Source organism: Dryas octopetala, chromosome 1 (genome assembly GCF_963921425.1).
Source record: "Dryas octopetala chromosome 1, drDryOcto1.1, whole genome shotgun sequence".
In the NCBI taxonomy this organism is placed as follows: Eukaryota; Viridiplantae; Streptophyta; class Magnoliopsida; order Rosales; family Rosaceae; genus Dryas; species Dryas octopetala.
This window is the reverse complement of record NC_141366.1, coordinates 10,498,378-10,522,530: the sequence shown is the minus strand read 5'-3', so window position 1 is coordinate 10,522,530 and position 24,153 is coordinate 10,498,378. Positions and strand designations below refer to the sequence as shown.

The following is a 24,153-nucleotide window of genomic DNA, read 5'->3' as shown; positions in this document are numbered from 1 at the left end:
TTGAATTAAACTCCACCACCTTTTTGACTTTCATTATTTTTCGCCTTACAATGCGATGCATTGTAACCATCCCCCTTTTCTTCCTTTTTCCATTAACTGAGCTATCTGTGGTAGCAGTGTCCTTTGTCACCTTCGATTCAGTTACAGGAGGCTCAGCTACCTTTGATTTGGAGGTTTTCTTCCTCGAGGAAGCCACTCTCTTTAGCGCCATTGTCTAGGATGAAATGAAATGATATGAAACAGTTTGTAAATAGAGTATATATTTAACTAGTAAGAAGTATATATAATAGAGACAATACAAAGATCGATTAGCACAGTGTAACTTTTGCAAGATAGATATGTAAATGGAGGATCTTGTAAATGGATCCTTGTTTAATTTTCTAGGGATCTTATAAATGGATCCTTGTTTAATTTCTAGAGACCTTGTAAATTAGAATGAACAACCTGCACGAGAATCACATAAATCATCATGAGACATATAAATAACCAAGTATGCAACTCAAAGGCAAGCAATATGAAGCAATCTAGATTTTCCTGGAGCTGCCAATAAAAAAAGACATGCCAACCAAGATTGTCTAGAAAGAGCCAGCAGTGTCAGAATGAATAGAATGCAAAGTTTTCAACCCATTCCAAGATAAGTATATATACGAATGTTCTATTCCTCATTATCCAACTGCATTTAAAGTTGAAAAAATTCAAAGCTCACAATCACCTTGATGATTTCAACAAGCTGGTCTACTCCACTTTCACCAGGAAATAGAGGCTGGCATAATAGGCATTACTTAGTTAGCACATATATGTGAGTCTAAAGATAAAGGAAACTCACATTAAAGAAGAACAACACCTACCTGTCCAAGCAGTAATTCTGCTAGAACACAGCCAGCAGACCAAATGTCAATGGCTGTGGTATACTCAGTTGCACCAAATATAAGTTCAGGTGCTCGATAGTACCTCGAACAGATGTAAGATATGTTGGGTTCCCCTCTTACCTGTCAAATGTACATCCAATTCAGTATTGTAAAACCATTAGCCAGAATGAACAACCTGCACGAGAATCACATAAATCATCATGAGACAAAAAAAACTAAATGCAACTCAAAGGGAAGCAATATGAAGCAATCTAGATTTTCCTGGAGCTGCCAATAAAAAAATACATGCCAACCAAGATTGTCTAGAAAGAGCCAGCAGTGTCAGAATGAATAGAATGCAAAGTTTTCAACCCATTCCAAGATAAGTATATATACGAATGTTCTATTCCTCATTATCCAACTGCATTTAAAGTTGAAAAAATTCAAAGCTCACAATCACCTTGATGATTTCAACAAGCTGGTCTACTCCACTTTCACCAGGAAATAGAGGCTGGCATAATAGGCATTACTTAGTTAGCACATATATGTGAGTCTAAAGATAAAGGAAACTCACATTAAAGAAGAACAACACCTACCTGTTCAAGCAGTAATTCTGCTAGAACACAGCCAGCAGACCAAATGTCAATGGCTGTGGTATACTCAGTTGCACCAAATATAAGTTCAGGTGCTCGATAGTACCTCGAACAGATGTAAGATATGTTGGGTTCCCCTCTTACCTGTCAAATGTACATCCAATTCAGTATTGTAAAACCATTAGCCAGAATGAGCATATTTAAAGAATGCTTGGATGCAGAAAACAAACCAAGACTTTAAAAATAAATCACACATTTAAGAATGAGCATATTCATACATGCAGAAACACATTTAAGAACAAATCACACATTAAAAATAAATCACACAATCATTGCCACACCAAAAATAACCAGTTACCTTATATAAATGCCATTTTGATGCTACTTATCAATCCATATACCCTCACCATCAGGTCTAATGCAGTTTGTAGGATTGTCTCTAACCATTTCATCCAATGTCTCAATAGATGGCAGGCCTCTAGTAAAAGGTTGATGGTCAACCATACTATCCCCTAACTCATCATCATTATAATCGACATCATTGTAATTTCTATCTGGGGTTGATAGAACAACAGACCAAGCAGCATCTGCAGGGTCTTCCACGTAAAAGACTTGACTCACTTGTCTTGCCAAAACAAATTGATCATGCTTGGAACCTATCCTACTAAGATTGACCAAAGTAAAGCCTAGATCATCTATTTTAATTCCATTTGTACTCTCAACCCAATCACACTTAAAGATAGGTATCCTAAACTTGAAATAATCAAGTTCCCATATTTCTTGGATCACCCCATAAAAACACATATTTGTAATGATGGGGTTTTTATCCTTCGCAGATGCAACTTGCATTGTCTCCCCTTGCCAACACACGCCACTGTTTTGAACAGCCCGAACGTCATCACGAGCCTTAGTATTAAAATGAACCCCATTAATGGAATAACTTGCAAATTTTGGGACTTCCATGCATGGTCCATCAGCTAGCCACCTCAGCGTGTCTGGTATGTCATGAGTTTCACAATTGAGTTGAGATCTAACCTGTAAGGATAAGCATTCTAATAAAATACAGGAATTACTTACATACATTAGTGCATCCTTTGAACAAATTAAACTTACTCGATTCTTTAACCAAAGAATGAAAGTGTGATTGTGCTTATCTTGCAGCCACTTCTCATTTTTTTTGAACCTAGGATTTGTAGCCTTTAAATAGCTCATATGATCACTACACAAAATTTGAGATTCCTCAATTAATATTGAGAATTCAGCTAATCAAAGACATAATTAATGAAAAGACAAAGGAAATATGGGATTGTCTTACGCGATATAAGGTGTCACTTCATATGTATTCTCTAATACAAACAGATGAGCTTGGTCCAAAAGTTCACGATCAACCCTATGTATAGAAGCACCAGATAAGGCCATACATTCCTTAGAAGATCCTTGATTGTGTCTTGATGAGATTCCAATTGAACTGCCAGTAGAAAGATGTTCAGAGCAAAAATCTAAAGCTTCTTCGGCAATATAACACTCGGCAATGCAACCCTCGGGTCGATGGCGATTTCGAACATACCCCTTTAGCACTTTCATATACCGTTCAAACGGATACATCCATCTGAAGTAAACTGGTCCACACAACTGAACTTCTCTAATGAGATGCACCGTTAAATGAACCATAATATCAAAAAATGATGGTGGAAAGTACTTTTCAAGCAAACAAAGTGTAAGCACTAGATCTTGCTGCATCTTATCTAGTATAGAAGCATCCACCACTTTACTACATATAGAATTGAAGAAGAAACAGAATCTGGTTATAGCATATCTCACAGGCTTCTCCAACACTGAACGTATGGCCACAGGGAGCAATTGTTGCATGAAGATATGACAATCATGTGACTTCATTCCAACAAGTCTTAAATCCTCCATTGATACTAGACTTCTAACATTTGAAGAATAATACTCAGGGACTTTCATACCAAGAAAGGATTTGCATACAGTTCTCTTCTCTTCCCTAGACAGATTCCAACTTGCTGCAGGCAGATGTGTTCTTTTTTCTCCAACAATAGGTGCTAATTCAGTACGTACCCCCATGTCCAGAAGATCTAAACGAGCAGCAAGACCGTCTTTTGTTTTTGTAGGAATGTTCAACAATGTACCGATAATACTATCGCATACATTTTTCTCAATGTGCATAACATCGAGAATATGGCGAACATGAAGAGATTTCCAATATTCCAGTTCAAAAAAGATTGACTTCTTCTTCCAACACGCTCTTGTATCACCCTCCACATGGTTACGGGGCCACTTTTTTTTTCCGAAAGGCAAGAAATTAAGACTATCCACCTTTGCCAATACTTCCTCTCCACTTAATGGCACAGGAGCTGGAGAAAGTTCTTGACGATTATTAAATGCAGCCCTTTGATTTCGATAAGGATGAAATCGTGGTAAGAATCTTCGATGGCCTATGTATGAGCATTTATTACCGTGGACCAACCTGTGGGGTTTTGTGTGTTCTCCACATATTGGACATGCATTATATCCTTTTACGACACAGCCAGATAAGTTACCATAGGCTGGAAAATCGTTTATTGTCCACAACAATACAGCCTTTAGAGTGAAATACTCTCCTTTGTATGCATCATACACTCCTACAACTCCCTTCCATAAACTTTTTAAATCATCAATCAAAGGTGCTAGGTAAACGTCTATATCATTTCCAGGTTGTTTAGGACCAGAAATCAATAGACTCAGCATCATGAACTTTCTTTTCATACACAACCATGGTGGAAGGTTATAAGTGACAAGTAAAACTGGCCAGCAACTGTATCTGCTGCTCAAAGAACTATGGGGATTGAACCCGTCAGATGCAAGTGCGAGCCTAAGGTTTCTAGGATCTTCAGCAAATTCAGGCCACTTATCGTCCACTAACTTCCAAGATGGAGAATCTGCAGGATGCCGCATCTTACCATCTTTCACTCTTTTATCATAATGCCAAGTCAAACTCTCAGATGTTTTACTAGACTGAAACATCTTTTTAAACCTTGGGATAATGGGAAAGTACCACAACACCTTCGCAGGCACCCCCTCCTTAATAGTTGAATACCTACTTAACTTCCACCTTGACACATTACAGTTAGGGCAATTAATCTCATCTGCATACTCATTTCTATACAAGATGCAGTCATTAGGGCATGCATGTATTTTCTCATAGTCCATCCCTAAAGCACACAAAATCTTCTTTGCCTCGTACATAGATGTGGGTATGTTATTACCTGATGGAAGAAAATCTCCAAAGGCAATCAAGTAGTCAGTGAAACTTGCATCACTCAATCCATGCTTCGCTTTCAAATTGTACAATCTTACCAGTGCTCCCAACTTGGTGAATTTATCACAACCAGGATACAAAGGTTCATCGCCATCCCCAACCAAATTCATGAAATCGTTAGAATCATTTGAAAATTCTTCCTCTTCATTATCTCCCATATCCACTGTTTCGGAGACAAAATTATCTTCTTGTTCCTCCACACTTCTAGCTGCATTCGCAAATGTACTAGAAACTTCTCCGTGCCATATCCAATTTTGGTAACTTTGGTCAACCCCATTAAAATATAGATGATCCCTTATAACTCCAATCCCAAATTGTCTCATATTTCCACATTTTTGGCAAGGACAATGAATGAGGTTTGGGTTTCTAGCATGCTGTAATGCAAACTTGAAGAATTCTTGAATCCCTAACTCATATGCCCTTGATCTTCTATCCGCATACATCCATGACTTGTCCATCTTTGACTTGTCCATACAAACATGCATGTCATTTATAAAATCATACCAATATTGACTCTAGTGAAACAAAAAAAATACAAAGATAAACTAAACACAACCACTATACCATTGAACATGGGCATGCAATTGAAAGCTAACTGGTCTTACAGTAAAACCCATATCAGTAAAACCCAATAAACCCCATATCAGTAAAATCAATCACAAACCACAATAACTTCCATTTTAAGATTGACCAAAGTAAAGCCTAGATCATCTATTTTAATTCCATTTTTATCAAGCCACAATAACTTCACCCAGAACTAGAACAAGAATAAGAGAGACAGAGTAGGTGACAGAGAGGAAATCAACACTAACCTGCAGGCTGATCTAAATTAGATATTTCAAGCTAGCACAATGCATCTTAAAATTATACACCTAGTTCAGTCTTAGTAATTTCCTCAATTGAAATAAAGCAAACACAATGGAGTAAATGAACTTATATGGTTTCTATTGGGTAGGGGAGGGGTAGCAACTTTCCACTTCAATATACAATTACTTACTCATAACTATTTTTCTCATCAAAATCAAACATTCATTATAATGAGTAACAAAAGTTAATCAATAGCATCAAGAAATCAATATAATCCTTTCAATAGTCTACAAATAAAACCCCTACCATCAAAATAGAAGAAAACAAGATGCCAAAACCAACAAAACGAAAAAAAAATAAAAGGGCCTGATGAACTCACCTTTCCAATTCAATCAGCAGCCTAGCTATTTTCTTTCCCCAAGCTCAACAATATCACCAAATATCACCAATATGAACTTCACCTTCAGCAAAAACACAAAACAAAAAGGTTTAGAAGAACCTCAAAGAACAAAAATCAGATATGCACAAAAAAAGAAAGAACAAAATGTAATGAGGAAAAAATCCCCCAAAATCAAACCCTATATCAACTGTACCTGAATCGGAGTGCAGAGATGCGCGAAGATGATTCAAGGGAGTGCAGAGATGGCCGGGCGATGAGGAATGGGCGGAGACGATGAGGACGGAGATGGAGGTCGGTGACGTCAAGAGACGTGTAGATGGAGAGCGAGGGACGATGTCGAAGATGGAGATTGACGCGCAATGAGGACAGAGATTGATGCGCGAGAGGGAAGATCGATCGGTGAAGCCAGAGGATTGAGTTGAGGAGGGAAGATCGATTGATCAATGAGGACTAAGTTGTGGGCTAAGTGTGTGTGAGTTTCTGAAAGGTGAAGTCAAAGGGCTTTGACCCAAAAAGACCTAATTAAGGCGCGATATATTTCATTAACGCGGTCATGCGCTTGTCAAATACAAAGACCCGCAAAATTTTATATTTTTGTGAAACTTGCCCAACACAACGGTATTCCCTAAAACTATTGTCTGTTAATTATTAGGAAAAATTATCAAACCAAATACCATGGGATAATATACATTAATATAACGGTTTGTTAAAAACCGTTGTGTGGTAAATTAAGATAACGGAAAAAATACAAAACGTTGTTTATTGACCGATGTCTATTACATTTTTTGTAGTAGTGCTTCATGAATATATCCTTAATTTGCATACATATGGTATAGATAAAAGTTAAGGAGTTTCCTATTTCCTCACATGAAAACTGTGGACCTCATTTTTTATCAAATTCTTCTACGTACCTTAATACGCAGGATTAATAACATATTTAATGTATGTATTTACTTGGAAGGATTAATAATTTTGATCTAATCTGACAGAACCAGTACGTTAATCTTCATCAAATTTGTTAAGAATAAGATGCAACAGAATTCATTCATGGCTTAATTATAACGGCCTTGACTCAATGCTTAATTAATTAGTTCCACAAGTGTGCAAACTTGCAAACAACGATTTCACAAAATCATAAATAGGTATGTAGGTAACGCACAATTCCCTTCTCCCTCAAGTAATTAATCCACTTTGTCAAAAACATCCAAGATGGTGTCTTGATTATTATTTCAAGTAATCAAACTACTCACCGTTTCTATAATTAATAATTATATATGGGATGATTAATGTCAGTGTGCTAAATTTGAATAACTTAATTTGTAGATCGTTTATATATACTCTCCAACATAAAGTTTCTAGTCCCATATTTATATATGAATTAGTATATATGATACCTTAATTTGGATGAATAACACATAAGTCTTCACAATATATATAAAGGTGACATCAGAATTAATTGGAGCCGGAATACCTAGCTACAAATTAAAGCATACTTATAATGACATGTGAGTGGCTAAGATAGAGATGTTGGACAATATATAGTTAGTGAGAAAATCCTCCTATCCTTTTCTTCACTTGCATGCTGTCTGAAGATCCGTATAAGAAAATTGTAATCCTAACAACCCAAAACACTTTGCAACTAATTATATACAATATCATTAAAAATCAAATTAATATGTTATTAGTAGTCAATAAAATAAACTTTGACCACTCATCCTATATATAAAGAATCCTAGGAAAAATAAAGGTGATTAACAATTGCCTTTGCGGCTACAAGATAAGGCACCCATATCAAAGTAGTGTTGAAGACAATTCATATGTAATAAAAGAAGAATGGAGGTACGTGATTACTTTGCAGTCTTTGTGACATTACTCCTCATCTTATGAGTAATTAAAGCTGGTTTGAAATAGGAATTTTGTAGTTATATGTATTTTAAAGTTTATTTATGGACGGTTTCATTGAAAATATACTTTAAAATACATATAACTACAAAAGTTTATTTATGGTTTATAACTACATCTTTGTACAAAATTAATCAAATAAAAAATTATTTGTCTATCTAATTTTGATAAAACAAATAGAGTTTTATCGAAAATATTTAGTTTATCCATTTATTTGACTAATTTTGTGCAAAGATGATCTATTAATGAAGATGATCCTTACGAATGGTTCAGATTGACACAAAACGACTCGTGTGAGCCCTAATAAGGTTATATCTCAACATAAATAAGTTAAAATATACCTCAATATAAAGATGCTATATATATATTTAAGAAACTTGAAATGACTTACTTAATTTGTTACTATAAATATAATATCAATATACAAAATATAAGAAGGTGATTTAAGATAAGTCATGGGCTCAACCTCATTCTAATCCAAAAATAAATAAAGCGTACGTTTTGGTGAGGGCTTGTAGCTCCAGTTACAGAGAGTATGCATCCCTATACTCAAAAGTACCTAATAAATCATATCATGATTCGAAATAAAAAAACATGGAAAAGAAGAAGCCAAACAACAGTGCATGGCATTTCAAATGACGGCAACATATATCCGTCGGTAATCAAATGACTAAATAATGTTTGATTTGACTTTTTTTTTTTTGTATAAATGATTCTTAAAGCACCGAATCAAAATACAGCCGCGCGGTTTTGGTAATTAAGCATGAGTAACCACACACTTGAACCTTATATATATATGGATGAGGATATTCACAGTTTAACAGTTTAACCTTCTTATATATATAATTATTCACATTTAAAACAATAAAATAATTAATTAATGAAAAATAAAATATAGGCAAGAAGTAGATGAATTAAATTAAAATGAAAAACTTGATGTTCAAGTCATACTACTCAATTTAATTATGATTGATCATTACTTCCAAGAAGGTTGGCAAACCTACCATTGGATTTGGATTTATGGTGGGGGGGGGGGGGGGGGGGAGTTCATCATTTGAAGCTTTGACTCATTAATTCGTAGTCCAACGCGTTCATATCTTCTTTAATTGTATTGTATAATTCACGCATATATACAAACCAAATACAATATATATATATATGGTCCATTGTCAACCACATATAGTATTGTGTATTAATTGAGGCGGCAGGTATGAAAATAACTGCCAGCTTAGCTCACACCTTATGATGAAGTAGGCTTAGATTCTAAAAAAAAACAGTTTTTAGACAGAAATCGGAGGCATTTTAAAATTTATAAGAAAATTTTTTTAATTCATAATAATTTATAAAATAATCATTTTAATTCATAATAAAGTCATTCCCTGATTTGAAGGGTATTTCCCCCAATTTGAAGGGTTTTCCCCTCTTAGGGTGTAGAATGAGATTTGCAGAGGTTGCATATTAGGTTTTAACTCCGAGATTTTGGGCGGAGCCCAAAATCTTGGAGTTAAAACCTAATATAAAGCTGTCAAAGAAGAAAAATATAAGGACTTAATTAAAAACCCTAAATCACTATCAGTCTTAGTTTAAGAAAAACTCATAAAATGAACTGAACTTTAAATCTCCCTTTAAATAATAATTCAGATATATATACATATAGCATATATGAAACTGCATATATAGTTATATAATTAATTAGTTTGTGCATACATATATACTGTTGGTGCTGCACATGGCTTTCGAGAAGCCATAGTCATGTTGAACAAAGTCATGTCACCCTCTGATGGAGTAGTAGTAATGAGAAGCACATGCATATTATTTGGTTTTCGAGAAGCCAAGGTATTTTTGCTGCAGATTTATTAGTTTAGATCGAATATTAATCTAGCTTCATTAATTGCATGGAACATGATCAGTACAACTGAACAATACAATTTTGGAAAGGAGTAAGAGTACTCCATATATCATCACATGCAGTTGCTGACCTTTATCTTAGTATAATTAATATATGGATGGATGGCATCTAGACTACATTAATCCTTAAAGGTTAAGACTTCTGAATTATAAAAAACATCTGATTAATTAGTTTTGCTAATAATGTTGATAGTTTTTCTTTAAATAGCTAGCAACTGGATTTGGCATTGCCTGCTATATATGTTCCAACACATGCTACTACTAACCATTAAGGGACTTGGTGTTGTATATATATATATAGTCTATTTATGTTCACATGTATAAGGAAACCACCATGTCTCTCTCTCTCTCTCTCTCTCTCTCTCTCTATACTGGGTCCATTTTTGTTTGAATGTTAATTACATGGCTACTTCTATTTCCTTGGGTTTATTCTTAGCATCACTTGCTGTCATATGACAGGAAAAAGAAAATAATGGATTTGGGCCTATCGGGCTGCATGGCAGGCCACAGACACGTAATGGGTTTGGTACAATAGTGGCCAGAGGCCCAATAACAAAAGTACCTGCAGTGACAACTTGTTCTCTACTAGACAACAATGTGTCCTGCATTTGCTTCAACATTTCTATATTTCTGCATCAAACAAATCCACTGTCCTGTTACTCTGCATTCTTCTTCTTGGTGAGCTTAATTGCAACATTTCCAAGGTTTTCGGGTCTACTTTCGTTAGTGCACAATTATGCAGACATTGTGTGTATTGTAGAGACGTATTATATATGCAAACATTACTATACAGTTACATTAACAGAGTACTGGTCAATACATAATAGGGAATATATAGATACATAGTCACTCTTTTATCTGTAAACCCCTCTTCTCAACCTAAATGTTAGTAGGGGTGTAAAAAAGAAAAAACAAATTGGAATTCTTAAATTACTCTTGATACATAAAGACTCACAAATTCTAACCTTGCATCATTATATACTTTGTTTTCATGTGCACTAATACCCATACATAACTCTCTGGTAGCTGAATCTTCAAATCAATGATTTCAACAATTTTTACATTGATTGATACCCCTTAATACAAATTCAACCTTGTGTCTCTAATTTCACAACACTATTTGGAAACATGTAGCTTAAACTTTTCTCCCAAAAGTAAAGAACAGAAAAAAGATAGGAAGTAATTAACCAAGTAAATGTTGTGAGACTAAGCTGCAGCTCCAACAGGCACAGCTCCCTTGAGCCTGGAGGATCCATATAGAGTTTCTTCAAAGCGGACAATCTCATTCTTCGATCCATAAGCAACTTGAGTTCGATCATCAAGATTGGCAATCACCTTGTCTAGCACAGACTGGTGACCATCACTACTGAACCCTCCAGCATTCTCAACCAACAACCCCAATGGAGCTACCTCAAACAACAGTCTTAGCTTTGCTTTTGTAGTTGGGGATATCACATTAGTGAAGATCCCCCTCTCTTTTACAATAATCTGCAAATTAGACAGAATTTTAAGGATCAGATTATTAGCTTTGCTACTAAACTCAGACATTTTAAAGGGTGTTGTTAGGCTGAGCAAAAAAGACCTGGTTAACATCTGGAACCATTCCTCCAGTGTATCTCAATGTGTACTTCTCTTTCAAATAGTAGTCAATCAGCTGTAAAATATGACAATTCAGGAAATATATATCCCCATTAGTATTTATAAATTATAGTACTAGTAGTAGTAGTAATCCAAAAGATTCAGTAAAATAAAATTTAGGAAATCAGAGTTGACCTTGTTGTAGTCAGGGTTGTCAAATGTGGCTCTCAAATTTCCAGGAGAGAATAGCTTTCCTTCACCAATTTCTGTTGTCTCCTTGACATGTTGCCATTTTCCTGACCAATGCATATTGAAAAAATTGTCAACAGAGTGGTCTGACCTATTTATCATTTCTGGATAACAACTTTATATTGTGGAATTTAATTCTATCATTGAAAGCAAACCTTCATCAAGAAGAAGGAACTCATGCGTGCCAGGAAAGCCTTTAAGAGCAAGAACATATGTTGTTCGAGGCCCGTAAATCCCCATGGCTGCAGCAACTTGATCTCTTCCTGTTACCCCAGTTAACTTATCTCCTGGCCACACCCCAAAAATAGTCCCTACTGTGAAATTTGTGTCGACGATGCTGGAACCATCAAGTGGATCAAAAGCAACACTGAATCCACCTGTTCATGTTATGATTAACGTGTAAGTAACCTTTTGGGTCATCCCTTTTGAAAGGTACAATATTGAGTACTGAAATGGATGTATGAATTTCCCTATAAGACTAGCAGACCTTCAACTGGGCCTCCCATGTCTTGGAGCTCAGGAACTTCTTCAGAACAAGCATACTTGCAGACGTGCGAGTAAGTTAAAGCCTAGATGTTGAAAGATGGAAATCAATATGGGAGAAGTAACTTCTGATTGCAATATGCATAAATAGACCACATTATGTGGCATGTGACTATGTGAGAGTTACTTGTTACATCAATTATGAGCGATTGTTATAGACACATTACTTGCTGCATAATGTGGTAGCTAATCAAGTACAAAAATACAATTCATTTAGCCTAACTCGCATAAAAAACTACATTTCTGCAAATCTCAAACTTTCTCATCAGTCATCAATGTCAGGAAACATTTAGCACAGACACACACACACCATTAATTTGGGTTTATGGGTTTTTTAGAAGCCAGTAGCAGCACAAAAATATGGTCTATTGCCTTGAATTGTGAATAGGCCCCTCCTCAGATTAATTCATCGTAGTATATAGATTAAGTCTGACCTCAAAGAGAAGCTTATCAGCAAGCATATCCACAGCCAGCTGCTCATCTCCAAAGGTATTGACACATGCCGTTCCTCCACATGAAGCTGTCCTCACTTTGAACGCAATGGTCCTTATTGCTTCTCCCATTGATATCAACAAACTGATCAATCCCTTATCTGGGGTTGCCTTTGTTAGGAATTCTTCCTACAACCACACATTAATTCAAATAACTTCTATCCAAATTTAAGCTCCATAAAGACCCATGACAACCTTTGTTGCCTATGCCTAAATACTCTGGTTCTTCAACTCTGTTTCTCAAGCCAGTTTTATGAAATAACAAATGCATTTTTCGTATCTTACCAGACTATCCCCAATTTCACATCTGGGTACAATGGAACTGTTCTTTGCCTTCAAAACTCGAAGGGATGACTTTGGCACCACACGTAACGATTCCCCAAATAGAGAGCTTTTTCTCAAAACCTGTCATGCATAATTCATCCATTACACATGTCAAAATAACAAGTCCATTATATGTTGGTATTCTTAAGAAGCAATTTGCATCAACTTAATAAGAGTATGTGAAAGTATTATGATGTATGTATGTACCAAATCAATGTTCAAAGCTCCAAAAGTGTTAGTACCTTAGAATTGAAAGATGGAGAGATGGATGCTGGAGACACTAAAGAGGTGGAATGCTGAGATGAAACATTACGAGGGAAAGCTCCCCTGGCATAGCATGCAACACCTGTCTCCATATTTGAAATTGAGCTTTGATTGCAAGAGCTAGCTATGCTCTCTTCAATGCCTCTTGCTTCTTACTACACTTTCAATCTATTATTTTCTTTCGGCATGGGAACTTGGAATGAGTGAGGATATATTGTAGATATAAAACCAGCTAATAGTGTTTTGCCACGTGGCACATCCTAAGTTTACTAGCTGAAGAGTTGGCATGGGTTGAAGTTAATTAGCATCACCCATATATCTGTGGCTATGCTCTGGCCCCATGAAGAGATATGGGTGAGACTTGAGACCCCACTTATGTCATTATGTGAATACCAGATGTAACTGAAATTCCCACTATTCATTTCTTTGTGCTTTCCTAGTTAATTAGTAAAGATACTATTTGTTCTAATTTTCTCTCCAAACTAGTTCTTTTTAATGTACATGGTTTCATACATTGGATTTTATAGAACAATAAAATACTAATAAAGGAAAAGATAAATTATGTCAAATTAATAAATTGATGTCACCTAAATTGGGATACAAAAATTAGGAAAAAATATTTATATTTTTTGGTTTAGGCCTACCATTGTACAAAAAAAAAAAAAATTGGGACATCAAAAGTGTAGTTTGATTGGTTAATTCTAAAAAAAATGTTGGTTTGGTTTGTATGTACATCCTTAACCAATAAAACCTTGCAATGGGGTAGCAAAATAAAAGTTCATGAATCAATGATTCAAGTTGGTCCATGACGTCGGATTAAACTCTGAAACTTGACACCAAATCGATCAGCATATACCCACCTCGATCAATAGAAATTTACTATATATAACAAAAGAAAATTTTCAATAAGGAACACCAAAATTAAAGATCCTATACATGTTGGATAAAAGAATCAATTAGAATTGCAACCAAAAAAGAATCAATTAGAATAAGAAGTTATTAAGAAAGAATGAAAGAAACAATATATGCCAAATTAAGATGAGGAAAAAAGCATAAAGCACTCACGCACTGAAAAATTAAGAAATAGGCCATGTATAGTGATGATATAAAAACTTTTCATAGAATAGCTGGTAGCGATCATATAATATAAATTTAACTTTCTTTATCATCAATGAGTACATAAAATTAATGCACAAGTTAAGAAGTAGAAAGAAAACAATGAATCTTGCATATATGCATCTCTAGATCAATCTCGAACAAGAAAAAGAATTAGGAATCATTAATTCTTAATTATAATTTATAACACACACACACACACACATATATATATATATCATGAATGATAGTAAAGATATATATTCATCAACACATATATCATGATCAAACAACAGTAAAGATCCTTGATACTCTATGCATTAATGGATGATTGAAGTTGGATTTCATTCACTGTGGAATTAAGCAGCTGGGTTTGAAGATTCATGGAGCATTTTTCTTAAATGAATCAAAGAAAAACACTCCAAGATATTTATGGCCGTTTGGTATCCAACTCAAATTTTCTTTTCAAAAATTAAGATTTTTTTTTAAAATGTGAGTTTTTAAAATCAATTTTTAAAATTTGAAAACGTGTTTGGTATGAAATTTGAAAACAATTTTTAAATTTAAAAAATGATGACATCTAAAAAAAAAGGAAGTGTAAAAAAAAATGAGAAAAACGATGTTTTATCATTTTTAAAAAGAGGTATGTTTTTGAATTTTTTTTCTAAAAACTTTTTTTTAAAATGGTATACCAAACACGTTTTTTTGACTAAAACTTGTTTTTTTGTTTTTAAAAACAAAAAATAGTTTTTGAATAGAATACCAAACAGGCCCTTAGCTTCAATCCGGCATTCCAGCTACTTCAGTGAGTGAGTACGTGATACAAGCCAAGCTAGAGATTCAAAGAGATCAAGAAAGACTAGAACGTACCAACTAGTACTACGTTACTATATATGATTTGGTGTAGGTAGGTTATTGAATCAACTAGGGTATGCTATGTGGAATATTAATGTGGGTTTAGGGTTTGGCTACCCTCTTATTTTTTTATAGTGGCAATTAAGTGGTAATTAAGTTACACGTAGGAAAACTTAGGAAAACGTACCAAGAAACCCACATCCAAGACGTACTAAGGATAATTTTCAAGAGAACAAAAACAACAGTACCAGAGAGTCAGAAAGGCATTGATCGATAATAAGCACTCGTTCAGATATTTCTTAAAGTTGTTTGGGCATATTCATGGTTATATGTATTGGTTGTCAAACATCATAATGGGTTTTCCCATTATTTTAAGTGTTGAATTTGTAATTTTTGAAAATAAAAACTCTTAAAGTATAAAATGCATGACACTCATGGCTTTTCTTTTGTTTTTGGGCAACAACGAAAACCTCTCGATTCAACTCCTCGTATAATAAAGGATCCTTAATAAAATCCATTAATATATACTAGAAAAAATAAAAGGGTAGGCTTTCAACAAATTTACCGTTCAAAACAGCTGTAAAGATAAATTCGCGATGTTTCGGTAAGACCAAAAATATCACTTGACAGTCAACAAAGTTATACTTTTCTTGGTTTTGGGCTTTTTAGCCTTTTTCTTTTGCTGCTGAAACTCTTCGTATAGCTGTATGGATGATGTAGTACTTTCTAGCTTAGCCCTCAATCTCTGATTCTCCTTAATGTCACGAAGAAGCATGAAATGAGCAGAAAGTTTGTTTCTCACATCATCTTCATCAACTGAACTTGTATCTGGACAAGGCTCTAGCCCAGCTGATACAGTAGTAGACCCACTTCCTCTTTTCCTCTTGTTATTTGATTTTTTCATGTCATTCTGTGGCTTGAAGGACTCTGGCCTCTCCAAGGAAAAGTCCATGAAAGCTTGTTGAGGAGAGATGGCGGAGAGATAAACCTGGTTATTATGAGCTGTGTTCATGCTTGATATACTTGAAGACATATTTGAGACAGCTGGATGATAATGCTTGGATAGAAGGTTGAGTTCCCAAAGGACTGAAGCAAGGGCACCACTTAAATTGGGGTCTGAAGCATATGGTTGATATTTCTGTGCATCGGAGGGAGGATGTTAGATTCATCACTATAATTTGGGTAAGAGCTTAATGATGCAATATGTACTAAACCAAAATCACATAAAATAAAATAAAATCATGTTCACAACAATAGAAGATATGGTGAATCATTAAAGGAATTCCGCATACTCCTTAAGCAGCTAAACCAAATGAAAAGAACTTGAATATTTTAAGAATTTTGTTTTCAAGAATATAAGCTGACAGGACGCTCCAATTCACTAAATATCAAGTATTACCGCAATGCATGTTTTGATTAACAGGAAAATAATTATATAGTTGCATAAGAGTAGCATGAGAGCTTACTGCAACAGAACCGGACACAGAGCCACCTCCAGCATCATTTTCTAACAGATTTCGGCACTTGACATTCTTCAGAAGAAGATGCTTCAAAGTAACCAAGGCTACAAAAGATACAAATGGGGAACAGGCATAAGAAATCCATAACAAGGTATTGATAGCTTCATTGCAAAACAATAACATACCAGCCATGGACTCTGCAGATCCAAAACATAATGAGAATGTGGCCAAACGTTTTACAAATGCAGCAGCCTTCTGCATGTCATGTTGTCTATCTTCACACAGCATTATCTTCAGAGCCTCAGCTAATACTTCGCCCAGATCTCTGTTCCGTGAACACAAATAAAACAAAGGAAATGTAAGAATATGATAGTAAGATGAACCTACCTCGCAATAACATCAAAATAAACAAGGACTACTTCAAGCATTATCATGCAAAAAACTTCTAATACTTGAAATTACTAATAACAAGTGTTACACCGGTAGTTAAAAAGTTTTGGGAAGTAACTAGAATGATAAGCTACACAGAAACCCAGCAAATACGAGGAGAATATGGGGAGAGTGAGTGTGAGAGAAGGGGGGGGAAGGAAAAGTGTATGTTGAAACCACTTACAAAGCTTGCACTAACATTACTGCCTAGAGCATCAGAAAAAATCAACATGCCATACACAGAAAATAAACTTACCATAACAAATATTCATAAAATAGGGAGATGCAAATTAAGTTCCAAAACTCCTGTACATATGGGTGTAAGAGTTTGAAGATGTTTATTTACTTCATCGAAAATGTTCAAAGATAGCATTAGATACTAAGTCAAATAAGCATAAAAAAACCCCCAAGCTAGAGCAAAAGTATTTCCAGAGACAATCAAGTAATTAATGGGTTGAAAACATCCACCTTAACCCCCCCCCCCCCCCCCCAACCACCCAACCACCCAACCACCCAACCCAAAAAAGAGAAGAAAGGGTGGAGAGGAAGGCTGCTTGGAACTTTAGAACATTTCTTCACAGCAGTTAGAGAATTACGTTTTATGTTACCATAGCAAATTTTTGGATTAAAAAATTCGGTACAAACCTTCCAGGCCTATATTCAAGTATAATATTGTAAAGCTGGACGAAGAAGTCCTGTAGATCAACATTCAAGGCATCAAGATTGCTCTTCATTACTTTAAATGCAACAATGCAGCAACGGAGGCGCTCAGATACAGTCAAACATTTTGAACATTTCTCAGAAGTACTTTCAGAATCACTACCACCAGAAGCAAGCTTTTTCAGACAGGTTATAAGATCGCTCATGAAATCTAAGTCAATTAGATGCGAGAATTTTCCTAATCCTTTCAGGCAGGAAGCAAGTAAAGGGTGAGAGTCAGATGCACCAGTAGATAAACTACCATTCACTTCAGATCTGAGTGGAAAAAAACAAGAAATTGATCAATTCATTTGAAATTGGAATATGCAGCAAATTTATAGACTACCCCAAAAAACATATATAAATTATTGTCGCTTCCACTCGAGCATATATCTATGACAGACTCAATGGATTGGTTATCTATATAAACTCATATCCTATGAGTTTATGTTTTTAAGCTAAAACAAATTCATAGGATATGAGACTTACAAAGTTACTAGAATCATGATGCGCTGACAAACCTGGCAGCTGATGACTGCATTGCATGCTTCAATATGCGAAAATATGTTTCGAATACAGCAGAAAGTGTCTCTGACTGCATTTTTCTCCGCTCCATAACATCTGGGGTAAAAGCAACAGCCTTGTAATCAGCAGCAACCTGTGTATAGCAATACAAACTTTAGCATGTTGGGGGGTGAAAATACTGAAACAAGATCAAGAAGTCAATGAATTTTGCAAACAAAGAAAGCACCTCCTCTCTTGTCTTCGTCAATAATTCTTGCCTACTCCTTTTTTTGTCATTTTCTTTCAATTGGCGTGACTCCTCATAATTCTTTCTTTTTTTGTGCTTCTTGTTTTTGGCTTTATTTTTCTCATCATCTTTTGTAGCCCTCCCAAGATCCTCATAGAATGACAGAGACAAGAAAACCTGCGGAAGTATTGACAACAATAAGCATGGAGGTAAAATATATATAAAAAAAAAAAAAACACAAGAGACTTTTGTTAGACAATTTGGTTCTAAAACTAAATTCATCTTCCCACTATTTGAAGATTACTGGGCAGAAAAGAAGCAACAAAAAATTGTGTATGTGGACCTGTGTTTGATACAGGTTAAAACACCATTTTTACTTTCAACTGACAAACATGATATGCGTTATGCACTCATGTATTGCAGCAAAATTATCTGAGAAAGGTTATATATCTTCTATACTTCTGTAAACTGAAATGGGTTAAGCTCTTTTTTATCAAAATTGAAGAAATCTGCTATCTAGTTGGCTGGTCATGGAGTCCTAGAGTAGACAATAGCCAGAAGCAAGGAAGTAACATCTATATCTTAAATCCACATAATCACCAAGTCTGAAACATCTTTATGGCTAGTTCAAGGGTTCCTGTATCCCTAAGAAATTACAATATTCAATCAATAATTTTCTTTTGGGAGAGATGTAGAGAGCACTCTTATTTTCTTCGAGCATATGGTAAGCCAAAAGGACATAAATAACAAGTAAAAAGGTAATCTCATGCCTCAATGGAATCAGGGTGCAATTGGCAATTACGAGCTTTCACATGATCTGCAATTAATCGAACAGCCTCTACAGTAGCTTCACCACTGTGCTTTCCCTCATTTGTAAAAAGTGACCTGATGGTAGAACAACATAGTTTCCTGATAACAAGTAGTCCCCATATTAGATGGATATAAAAATATAAGAAAAACAAATTGGCTATGATTATGGAAACAAGTATCATGTGAATACACTGACAAACATGACATGTACCAACACAGACACGAGTGACATGTGTCGACACAAAAATGAGTGACAAGTATCAACACAGGCATGAGTGACATGTGTAGACATGGACATGAGTGACATGTGTAGATATGGACATGAGTGACAAGTCAACTTCATCCAAAACATGAGGACATGTCAATAACTCTGTCTACATTTGAACATATCTATATATGAGAACCATTTTTATGAAAATAATTAAAAAAATGATAACCATATGTACTTTTTTTGACAAAAATGTTCAACACCTTGATAATAACCATGTACAAGCAAATGAAGGCGTTCCTAAGCATCCAAAGAAGTGTCCAACACGGGTACGGGTGCACACAAGTGTTGTGACTTTGTGTGTCCAGCTCAACAAATTTTTAGAGAAGAAGTGTCCTACATAGCATAGTGGACTATGTTCAAAACTTATCTATTAAAAATTATACCAGAAGGCTAGTAATAGTCATACACCCATGCACTCTGCAGCCAAAAACATCATGAATCCCTATCCAAGTTTTATACATCTTTTCCTTTCTTCAGACAAAAGTTTGAATTGAAAATCTTAACAAAGAACTATATTGCCACTTAAATCCTTCTCCTAATCCTATAGTCAGTCCCAAAAAGGTCCTATAAAGTCTACTAAATGTTAGATAAATGCTCATTTTTTGGAGTTCAATCGTGGGACTACAACTTGAAAATACATTTATCCTCTGAATTCTCATGTCAATCCAAGCCCTTCAAAGGTACCTTGTAAGATTCTTTAGAAAAAAGAAGAGATATATTAAGGATAAAAGTATAGATATAGCAAAACCTTACGACGTCATCTGGGGAGCTTATGTTTCTGACAACAGCAACTAACAAGCTCTCGCGGAAGTTGAAGTGGGGTACTGCATCAAGCAAATTACAGATACAGCGAAACACCACATGCTGAAATGAGGACTCTTTTTCTAATGCTGCCAACTTCTGCAGGTATGCCTGAGACCGTGCATCAAAGAAAAATATAGCACGATTCATCAGGATAACAGTACAAGTAATTGCAATATAACCATTTCAGACGCACTGAAAATAAAGGAGCCAGAAGTGAGCTGGAAAAATAGATTAGTTGAAATGATTCATTAACAACATCACAGAGAGTATTGAACTTGTACATTTGCAGTATACAATAGAGTTGCAATATCTTAAAAAAAAAAAAAAAAATCAATTACACAATATATTTTGTTTAAGGTTCAGCCGATCCACAAGAAAATCAGAACTGAGAAACAAAAGCCATAGTAAGCATCAAATACTTATGCAGTTATTTGGCATTGAGACTCCAATTTCAGTCAAATACTAGGTATGACAAAAGATTGTAAACCTTGTACACGGACAGAAGTGTTGATTCATAAAACCGCATTTTCTTAACATCCTTTGAAACCTTCATTTCCAACTCCTTCTCAGTAGGAAGCCTAATTCGGTATCTGCAGTCCACATCGAAAAGAGTCAAAATCTAAAACTGGAATGCAGATAGCGAAAGAATGTTGATCAAGAGTAAAACTCAGACAAAGGTTTATGGACAAGGGCATGAGTTTTGTGTGTCAACACAGACACAGAGTGTCCAACACATCAACACCCAAAAATTTAGACATATAGTACCAATTCCTATTTTTAATTTATAATATTTAGCACATATTTATATGTGTTTAGTGTAAATTTTTCTCATGAAAAAGGTAAAATGGAAATCAACATGATAAATTACAATACTAATCATGTATAAGTTTCTCAAGAGAAATAAATAAATCACCAATTAAATGAGTGCTTTTTTTTTTCTCCAAGGATCCAAAGGAGTGTCAGACATGGGTGGGGGGTGGGCACAAGTTTCATGTCCTAAGGCGTCGATCACTATAAATTTCGTATAAAAGAAGAGTTGTAGAAATCATAGAAGATAAATGTATATTATGGAACTAGAACAGTGGTCCTACCCAGGAATGATGTCTTTAAAAACAGCCAACAAAGATAGGAGTCCAAGTTTGACGATTGCATGATCATTATCTTTACAGATTTGTAGCATCTCCTTCAGAGATTTAATATTGGACTCTGGATCAGCAAGCAGCGCAATTCCCAGCTCTGCAAGTTTATTCTTCTTAATTTCAAATGCTTCTTCAGCCGTAAGATCTTCTTTAACCTCAGCCTAAACAAAGAGCAAAGATTATATTAATATGACAGAGAAAAGAAGTTGAGGGAAATATGTTATTTGCTCCATATAATAATATACAAGTTAATGATCAAATATGATAAATTAAAATTAAAAATAAATTGAATAACTTGAGTCACTATCCAGTCCTCCAAGGCTGACATTAACAGACAGGTATGCATGACTTTGCATGTTTAGGGGCTTATAAACTAGGCGACAAGGAAACATACAACTTTTTTATGAGAAAATAATTTTATTTTATTGATATACAAGAAATCATATAACTTGACGAATACAAACTTGATAACCATGTGTAAACCTATAAAGAAATTTTTAAATGCATGATCCCAACAATCCAGTGAAATGCTTCATATTTAGGATGATAAATACAGGAGAAAACAACAAATATACTAATTAGAAGATTACTCTCATTACCCCAGCCATCACACACATATTAGTTCGACTTTCCATTATTATGGACATCAATGTGTACTAGATCAATAAGTTTCCAGTAATCTCTCTGTCTTATATATTCAAAATGTATTATTACAATCATTAACAAATGCAAACCAACTGTAATGAGATAATGGATGGCTTATAACCATAACTACGTTGTCACCAAACATGATTTTCCTGGACAATTGTCACAGATTGTAACATACATTTGCCGAGCTTCACCATTTTTTGGGATGTAATGATGTATTTCCCCTTTTTCTTTGGAAAGATAAATTTGACTCTTTCAGATTATTCATTTAACAGTTGATTAGCAAGACAGTAGATACTAATAGTATATCCTTTCAAAAATCAGAAACAAAATAGAAGAATAGCTAGTCCAATCAGATCATACCAGCACAGCTGCTTGTGGGGTTTCTTCGGTTTCAGGTTTAGCCAATTCTTTTCCTTGTTTTTTTGCCTCTTTCCTACTTTTCTTAAGCTTTGCCCTCCTTTCGACCTTTGTCAGCTTAACTATGCCTTTATCTTCAGCATCATCCTGATCGGTTTCCCTGTCAGTCGGATCATTTTCAGATGCTTTTGGTGTCTTTGTTGCTGTGCCATGGAAAGAATTTGAACCATCCACACTCAGTGTACATTCAAACACCTTACAAAGACAACTCCCCCATTCCCCAAACTAGATAAGGAAAATAACAATAAGGAACCTGTTCGGTAGTGGAGTTCTCCATCTAAGGTTTTGATAGGGAGAGCATCTACACGATCAACTTCAACTTTGCTATCCTCTTTTTCTTTCAGCAAGGATTTCCTTCTTAAGCGCTTTTCATATAAAGCTTCCAAAGCATCCTCCTTCACATCAGCAACGCGAGTGACATGCCTTTGTATTAAGACAAAAACAAAATTTTATATCAAGTAAAAGAATCAACAGATTGTCTAACCACATAATTGTTGTCTTTACTGCCAAAAATAAAAAAAATATACACAATTTGCAACTCAGAAAAATACTTCAAAATATGAAGCCATTCCGAAGTTGCATTCCAAAATGTTGCAAAATATCCCCATTTCAAAGTTGCATACCAAAATGTTGTCACAGTCATTTAACAATTCCTATACTATAGTAACAAAAGAAAAATTAGCACTAACCCGTTAAACTTATTAACAGAAAAAAAAAAAAAAAAAAAAAAAAAAAAAAAAAACTTCCTCTGTCGATATAAATAACAATAACTAAGCGTGCATATAAAATTAATTTAAATAAATAAATAATGTGAGTAAATTAAGGTTTAAAAACATTAAATAAGAGAAAAGGGACAAACTTGGTGATGGAACCGGTGTCTAAATTGGAGAGGAAGCCAGCATAGTCTCGGTTCTCCTTGACGAAGTCCTTGTCCTCGTCCGAGACTTCAATGTCGTCCTCTGAGACCTCTGGTGGGAGCTGCGGAGGTAGAATTATCTTCTGCTTCTGCTTCTTCCCCATTCTTCACCTAAAACCCTAGCTGCCTGCTTCTGCTTGATGATTTCGTTAATTTCGTTAGGGTTTTGTGTTTGTTACTTTTAAGGGTTTTAGACACACAGAAAAGAGAAGGTGAAGATGAATCTGAGCTAGTGAGCTGGTTAAATTTTGGGCCCAGTTTAGAACTTTTAGGCCCTTAAATTTTGGGCCCAGCCCACGTAAATTTTATTATGAGTCGGCCTCTAAAGCCTTTTTAAGGCCCATTTTTCGTACTCAAGGCACTTGAGTTTTTTTTTTTTTTGTTTATTCAGGAGAAGGGGACCGAATTTGAATACAATGGAGCAATTCTACGCCCTTCTAATTAGTCTATCCGAACAACTACCAAGTGCACCTAAGTTTGAGAACCGGGGATTGGCTTCTAATTCTACTACTTGCATATAATATTTTGTTTACTAAATAAATAACTAAAATGAATTGTAGTGTTACTCATAAATAATAAAATGATGATGATATAAATAGCTAAACAATTTGTAGTTTGGCTAATTTTTGT

General features: G+C 35.0%; 3 protein-coding genes across 3 annotated transcripts; all 3 read right to left on the bottom strand.

Annotated features, from left to right (window-relative positions):
- Positions 1 to 414: 414 nt before the first annotated feature.
- On the bottom strand, positions 415 to 5,218 carry LOC147297687 (uncharacterized). Its single transcript, XM_086237676.1, has 8 exons — positions 2,757 to 5,218; positions 2,555 to 2,660; positions 1,886 to 2,476; positions 1,445 to 1,585; positions 1,309 to 1,359; positions 849 to 989; positions 713 to 763; positions 415 to 444 (listed from the first exon to the last, which is right to left on the bottom strand). Exons 1-8 carry the CDS (start codon positions 5,216 to 5,218, stop codon positions 415 to 417), a joined length of 3,573 nt encoding a protein of 1,190 aa, XP_086093802.1.
- A 5,507-nt stretch (positions 5,219 to 10,725) lies between these two features.
- Positions 10,726 to 13,415, bottom strand: LOC147297686 (sedoheptulose-1,7-bisphosphatase, chloroplastic-like). Its single transcript, XM_086253344.1, has 8 exons — positions 13,205 to 13,415; positions 12,924 to 13,043; positions 12,582 to 12,767; positions 12,092 to 12,173; positions 11,760 to 11,981; positions 11,551 to 11,651; positions 11,360 to 11,431; positions 10,726 to 11,265 (listed from the first exon to the last, which is right to left on the bottom strand). The coding sequence occupies exons 1-8, from the start codon at positions 13,316 to 13,318 to the stop codon at positions 10,984 to 10,986; spliced, it is 1,179 nt and encodes a 392-aa protein (XP_086109470.1). The 5' UTR covers positions 13,319 to 13,415; the 3' UTR covers positions 10,726 to 10,983.
- A 2,217-nt stretch (positions 13,416 to 15,632) lies between these two features.
- LOC147297685 (binding protein) lies at positions 15,633 to 23,696 on the bottom strand. Its single transcript, XM_086250289.1, has 13 exons — positions 23,467 to 23,696; positions 22,861 to 23,030; positions 22,551 to 22,750; positions 21,492 to 21,700; positions 20,888 to 20,990; positions 20,345 to 20,508; positions 19,286 to 19,424; positions 18,516 to 18,692; positions 18,286 to 18,422; positions 17,711 to 18,040; positions 16,822 to 16,961; positions 16,643 to 16,740; positions 15,633 to 16,314 (listed from the first exon to the last, which is right to left on the bottom strand). Exons 1-13 carry the CDS (start codon positions 23,625 to 23,627, stop codon positions 15,796 to 15,798), a joined length of 2,547 nt encoding a protein of 848 aa, XP_086106415.1. The 5' UTR covers positions 23,628 to 23,696; the 3' UTR covers positions 15,633 to 15,795.
- Between the last annotated feature and the right edge of the window lie 457 nt (positions 23,697 to 24,153).

Bases quoted from the DNA above. Each gene is read 5' to 3' on its own strand.
- LOC147297687 (XM_086237676.1), bottom strand. From the start codon at position 5,218: ATGGACAAGTCATGGATGTATGCGGATAGAAGATCAAGGGCATATGAG. The intron at 2,661-2,756 runs GTAAGACAATCC...AATTTTGTGTAG, and splicing joins GAAGTGACACCTTATATCGC to TGATCATATGAGCTATTTAA. The intron at 1,360-1,444 runs GTAGGTGTTGTT...CTATTATGCCAG, and splicing joins CAGAATTACTGCTTGAACAG to CCTCTATTTCCTGGTGAAAG.
- LOC147297686 (XM_086253344.1), bottom strand. From the start codon at position 13,318: ATGGAGACAGGTGTTGCATGCTATGCCAGGGGAGCTTTCCCTCGTAAT. The intron at 13,044-13,204 runs GTACTAACACTT...TATGCATGACAG, and splicing joins CTCCATCTTTCAATTCTAAG to GTTTTGAGAAAAAGCTCTCT. The intron at 12,768-12,923 runs GTAAGATACGAA...GTGTGGTTGTAG, and splicing joins GTGAAATTGGGGATAGTCTG to GAAGAATTCCTAACAAAGGC.
- LOC147297685 (XM_086250289.1), bottom strand. From the start codon at position 23,627: ATGGGGAAGAAGCAGAAGCAGAAGATAATTCTACCTCCGCAGCTCCCA. The intron at 16,962-17,710 runs GTTTGTACCGAA...TTCACGGAACAG, and splicing joins CTTGAATATAGGCCTGGAAG to AGATCTGGGCGAAGTATTAG. The intron at 16,315-16,642 runs GTAAGCTCTCAT...TCCGATGCACAG, and splicing joins CTGTGTCCGGTTCTGTTGCA to AAATATCAACCATATGCTTC.